Source organism: Heterodontus francisci, chromosome 9 (assembly GCF_036365525.1).
Source record: "Heterodontus francisci isolate sHetFra1 chromosome 9, sHetFra1.hap1, whole genome shotgun sequence".
Taxonomy (NCBI): domain Eukaryota; kingdom Metazoa; phylum Chordata; class Chondrichthyes; order Heterodontiformes; family Heterodontidae; genus Heterodontus; species Heterodontus francisci.
In genome coordinates this window covers 76,107,082-76,113,081 of record NC_090379.1, presented here as the reverse complement: position 1 = coordinate 76,113,081, position 6,000 = coordinate 76,107,082, and the positions used below count along the sequence as shown (strand labels likewise).

The 6,000-nt window shown below is 38.3% G+C and overlaps 1 protein-coding gene across 3 annotated transcripts in view; it reads right to left on the bottom strand.

The window, feature by feature from the left end:
• Nucleotides 1-218: 218 nt before the first annotated feature.
• Nucleotides 219-6,000, bottom strand: part of heatr5a (HEAT repeat containing 5a) — a 117,740-nt gene continuing 111,958 nt past the window's right edge. For all 3 annotated transcript variants that reach the window (XM_068039346.1, XM_068039347.1, XM_068039348.1), the window contains 3 exons: nucleotides 4,097-4,248; nucleotides 2,459-2,672; nucleotides 219-1,571 (listed from right to left, as the gene is read on the bottom strand). In XM_068039346.1, coding sequence (XP_067895447.1) covers nucleotides 1,258-1,571; nucleotides 2,459-2,672; nucleotides 4,097-4,248 — 680 coding nt within the window. In that variant the 3' untranslated portion in view covers nucleotides 219-1,257. The remainder of the gene's footprint in view (nucleotides 1,572-2,458; nucleotides 2,673-4,096; nucleotides 4,249-6,000) is intronic.

Genomic DNA, 6,000 nt, shown 5'->3' with positions numbered 1-6,000 from the left:
CAAAATTTATTAAAAATTATTTAAACTCAAACACAACACAAGTCAGCACCTTCAGCAGAAGAGGTGGGGGGGGGGGGGGATTACAAAAAAACTGGCAAAGGGGAAAAAAATGCAGACTAGAAAAGAACACGTTGCTGCCCATTTTCATCTGGGAATGTGGAATGATGGGGTGGAAATAACAAATAGGAGAGAAAAGTTAGGAACGATAGCAGACAAAATGAAGAAATTAGCTTTATTTCAGTAAAATTACAAAAGCAAGATGTAACAATAATGCTATGTAGTTATTCTGTACAATTTACATTTGTGTTATGTACATGACATGAAAGTCACCTACGAGTAGTACAGTACTTCAGAGCTTTAGTTGAGCCAAAACACACGAACTAGTCAGTTGGCAGCTAGGGGACTGCTTTTCTGTAAGAATAATTTTTGGAATTAGACCTTCAGTATAAAGATTAGCATAGCATGAAGAATACTATACACATAGCACAGTGTGTAATGTCATTATCACTGGCATAAATACAATTGAGTGGCATCAACAGCCATACTCAGTAAACCATTTATGGTTACAAATTTATTAAAGCTAAGTCTTTTTTTTAAATAGAGTCTATGTATTTTTTTTTAAACAGATTTAGTATTGGGTAACTTCATGTTTATTTAAAAAAATAATAGCATTGTAGTGCAATTGTCTTCGTAGTCCATGTAAGAAGTTAGCAACTGCTGGTTATAAATTTGCATGTTGTGGATAATTCTAATAAAACTGCCCATATTAGGTTTTCCATAAATTCTGGCAATAGGAGAGCAGCCTTTTAATGAAAAATATAGTTGCATAAAATTCCCTTTAACATTACTACTCTAGTTATATTTGTTTACTTGGAAATCAAGTCCTGGTTAACAAGCCATTTCAAATCCTTACATCATTATAATAACTAAGTACGCAATAGTTGTTTTAAGACTTCATTTCGGTAAATTAACAATTAAAATGAGAATAGTAAAAGTAATATTTAAAACAGTATACATGCATTTTAAAAATTAAATGCTGATTTTTAAAAAGTGGGATGTTCAAGTTTTACAATGTTAATTCCTACACATGTTGTTCTACAAATTTAGCCCTCTGTTATAAACAAACAAGATCAACTATTCTGACTGGTTAAACTATGCTAAGATTCTTTCTCAACTTTTCTTCCATTTAAATTTCTTCACTTGGTCTAGTTTGTAGTTGTATTGTTACTAGCAGTTTGTCAAACCGTTTCACAGCTCTCAGGAATGAGAAAAATTGGTCTTGAGTTGAATGCTGGGAGAAGATTTTTCAGGACACTTGGACTGCCCAGCTGCTATCTTTGCTTTGACGCTCTCCTGGTTACCTTTAACAGCACCTTCAAGCCTTGCTTTCATAGCTGGTGAAGTACTCATTAATTTCTGAAAAATGGCTGGATACTGAGGACCTATTCGCGTCAGGTTCTGAAGGGCAAACTCGTGTAAACTCTTGGCTGGATTTGGTGCAGATGTTAAAGCATTTTCATCCAAAAGGAAAGATATCAGGATTGGTAGAAGTAAAGCTACCAAATGGATTCCTGCAACATATGAACAGTTTAAACAAATTAACACTAAAACTAAATCTGTATAAATGTATTCAGCAGTAACTATAAATAACTATAAAGAAAATGCATTAAAGCATAATCTCCAAATGGTTGGGGAAAAAATTCTGTACTTCAATTAACATGGCAACTAATTTCAGAGCTGAAGGAGTAACTAGTGAATATTTCACTAGGTTTTGAATTCAAATGTTAAGTCTATAATTATACATTCAAGTTCAAACAAAGTATTAATTGTTCCTCTTTGAAGAACAGCTGTACTGCTAATGCAGCCCAACAGTTGGCCTCAGGACCTTGCGGCCAAGGAGAAGAAAATAAATGAGCTGGAATTTCCACCCCATTTAGAAAGTATTGATATCGAATCAATACAGCATCAGGCTTAGTTCTGATCAACTTCCAACGCTCACTGTTTGCTCAAACACAAAGAATGGTCATTTTGGAAGGTGATGAAGGCCGACAGACTCCATACACTATAATAACTCCCCATCTTCACAAAAAGGGGGAAGAAAACTGGTGGGTGAATATAAACTAAACTTTGAGATATAGTGCTGCAAATCAGCTACTGCTTTAGGAAAGCGGTCATCTTTCTCCTCTTCCCCTTCTCAGACAACTATCCAAGAGAGGGAAGAACTGCATGAAAATGTTCTAACTGGGTGGTACCTCGTGCTTCCTGGCAGCCAGCCAAAGAGGGTACTAGCAGAGGACTTGAGAACTCATCCTCCCAGCAGAGGCAGAAGAAATTTACCAGACACGGGGATAATTAAAAAATAAAAGTGAGTTAAATATTAAAGGTTCCTCTGCTACAAAATAAATGTGAAAATTCTCAGCTGTTAATAAAAGTCCAAAGTGATCATTAAAACACTTACGGTTTTGCTCATCAGCCAAACTGACCAAAGCCTCCAAAGTCTTCGTCCCTTCCTGCACAGCCTGCAACTCTGCACATGTGCTTGGTTTCTTTTTTTCCACTACTCGTAATCTATCCACAATTAAAAGAGTCAGGGAGTGGATGTAAGGTGTGGATACTGCCCTATTAGGATGCTGAAATACTGATTGCAGCAGTCTGTAGCAATGCATCAGTACCTGAGATGACAAAAGAACAAGTTCTTACAAACAAGAGAGATTACAGGGCATCAAAGCACAAATACTGAGAAACTTAATCAAATTATTAAAATTTGAAAAGGTAGGACTTAAAAATATACTATTATGTATTATACATTAAAAGGTTAGCATATTTTAGGGTGATCTCTTGCTTTGCAGTTTCTTTCACCATATGAAAAACTCAGACAAAAACTGCTGCCTACCACCTTTCTGCATCAAGTATACTAAGGCTAAACAATAAAGGTCACTGCTGATAGCTTTATTTTCTTGCTGTTTCTGTTCTCCTGAAGACATTGACTCAGGCTGGGGTTACAGGACCATCAGTTCCCTGTTACATTACATAAGGCCAATGAGACAATTATTAATATGAGCCTACACATGCATGTAGGCAGGCTATTAGATCATTAGGGATATCAAAGCCAAGCCTGATTCTGTCCTTACCTGACGTGTGCATGTGCATTTTCCAGCAGGGGTCACTGGTTAGCTATTAGGCGTAAGGACTGTGACTGATTTTTACTTTTTAGCTCAACTGAGAGATCAGTTAACTCAGCACAGACTAGAAACAAAATCTTTGTTCTTCCTGGTCTGTGTGGCTTAATGCTGCATCATGCAGTGCATTAACAACTAAGTCACTGTATGAGTTTGCTTGTCTCATTTCATCAAGTTTTCTGACAATAAAGCATTTAATTTTCTAAATGGATAAGATGTGAATGAGCCCAAAAGTTAATAGGCTAAGTTCATAAATATATGTTGGAAAAATTTTTCTCCTCCTCTTTTGAAAACATTTACTTTGACTGGGTATTGTTCCAGGAATATCTCATGAACTCTTCATGCATTAACCTGGATGGTGAGGCTTTTGAAACGTGAGAGGAATTACAGCCAAGACTAATGTTATCCTCACCCAACGTCTACACCTATGTGCATTTTCCTTCAGTGATCACTGCATTACAATCAGGGGCAGGAACTCTTGCTGATTTCCCCTTCCCTACCACAGTAGTGCTGAGATCATTTTAGCTCCCCTTCCCCCAGACCACTTTGGTCTTTTGGGAGTTTAACAGATGTAGGTGAATGCTATGATGGGGAAAATGTCAGGCTTCTATTGAAGTATGAATTACATCAGCCAACTAGCCTCCCTTATCATCACAAACTTGACAATGATCAGCTAATTCAGCACCAATTGGGAGTCAAATCTGGGATCTTCTGGTCTGTATAGGTCAACAACACATAGCACAGTTGATAAAGGCAATCAGAAGAAAGATAGTTTATATTTTAAGCAGACAGAAAAAAAGCATTTTGATAATGATTGCCATTTGATTTCAACTATAAATTGAACTACATTAAATTATGGACAACAGGCAGTATCTTTCAACTCCATTCAACTTAAGTAATTCTGCTAGAATACTTACAACTGGATTTTTAGAACTAAGAATTATTTTAAATCTGTTGATACATTTTTTCTCAAGGCACTGTACACATGTGACTTCTGGATTTGCTGACATCAAGAAAATACTAATGGCAGTAAGCATGCTCACTTCATCCAGTTCTGACTCAGTCATCTCTATGGAAACAAGAACATATACAAAATTTAGACAGGGGGGCTACAAACAAGGAATTTCACTCCTTCTAATTTATGGCAGGTTTGGTGGGGCGGGGGTGGTGGTGAGGGGGCGGAAAGACACTTTTAATCTTTGGCACAAATGTATGGGGATATATTATTCCTGTGCAAGATGTGAGAACTTTTGGTGACAGTGAAGCTTGGCAAATTCTGCCTCTCAGGATCAAACATATTCCGTTTCACACTTTCAATAAAAAAATTCAGAAACCCAAAGAATTATAGAAGAAATATGTCTGAGCATAGTTCAACAGCTACTGTGGTGTTAAAGGGAAAAACAGGATATGTGCACTTAATTAATTTTGACTCCCTCCTTCTCTGGATTGGCATGGACCAACTGGACATCCAGCCTGATAGCAGAAGAGGAGGCAATGCATTAGTGGCCTGGGTACAGAATGGAAGCTGGAGGCAAGAACTCAAAGTTCAGGTTAAAAAGCAAAAGACAAAGAAATCTACAAGTTGCAACAATGCAGCAAAACTACAGTTTAACAGTGCATTTGTAAAAACAGAATTAAATAAAATAGGAAAATTTTGTTGTTGCTACATGTTGATTAGGTGCATTTCTCATTCAGAGACACTTACAAACAGGAAAAGGAGGTACCCAACAAAAATACAAGACGGAAAAAGAGATACACAGGGGAACATCTATTGGAGGCATGTGATAATGGTATGAGGTAAGCCTAGCAACTTGGGACTACAGCCCCTTCACTTAATTTTCAACACAAATATACGATACAGAAAGGATGTTAACCAAGTTACCTTAAGTTTGATCTATTATAATGGTGCGCCCAAGTCAAAAATCCTTCCTTATTATTTTAAAAGATGGCAATGTCAAATGGGGAGGTCCCCAAAGTTTTGTCCTTAATCCCTCATCTTCTACATGTCATCCTTGGTAGACATCATCTGCAAACATGGTTCAGTACACATGTGTATGCTGAAGACCTACAGCTCTACTTGTCCATCATCTGTCTCAAGCTTCTCCATTGTAGCTAAGCCATCAGACTGTTTCTTTGACATCCAGTCTTGGATGGGTTGCAATTTCTTCCAATTAAACATCAGGAAGATTGAAGCAATCACTCTTGGCTCCCACCACAAATTCCATACCCTTGCCACTGATTCCAACCGACGTCCCAGTCACTGCCTCAAGCTGAACCAGATTGTTTGCAGCTTCAACATCTTATTCCACACCTGAGTTGAGCTTTTCATCCCACAACATGCCCATCACAAAGACCCCCAACATCCACTGCTATCATCACCCGCTTCTGCCCCAACTTCAAGTCCATCTGCTGCTGAAATCCTCATCCATGCTTCTGACAACTCCAGGCTTGACTATCCAATGGTCTCCAGGCTGATGTCCTATCCTCCATGAACTTTAGCTCATCAAAAACTCTGCTGACCATATCCTTCTGGCACCAACTCTCAGTTGCCCATTACTCCATCCTTGCTGATATACACTGGCTCCTGGTCCTCCCAAAGCCTCAAATTTAAATTTCTCATCGTTGTGTTTAAATCCCTGCATGGCCTCACCCATCCTCTGGTCAAGTCACTGATTCGTGCCTTTTTTTCATCCCCGCTACTGCCTTCCCTGCACTTTCAGGCCAGCTGTGCCCTGAGTTTATCAGGCCTCATAATGTGGGAGTGCGTGCTAAATGTTTTTCTCTCTCTGCCTCTTTAAAACCCAACTCATTGCCCAAACCT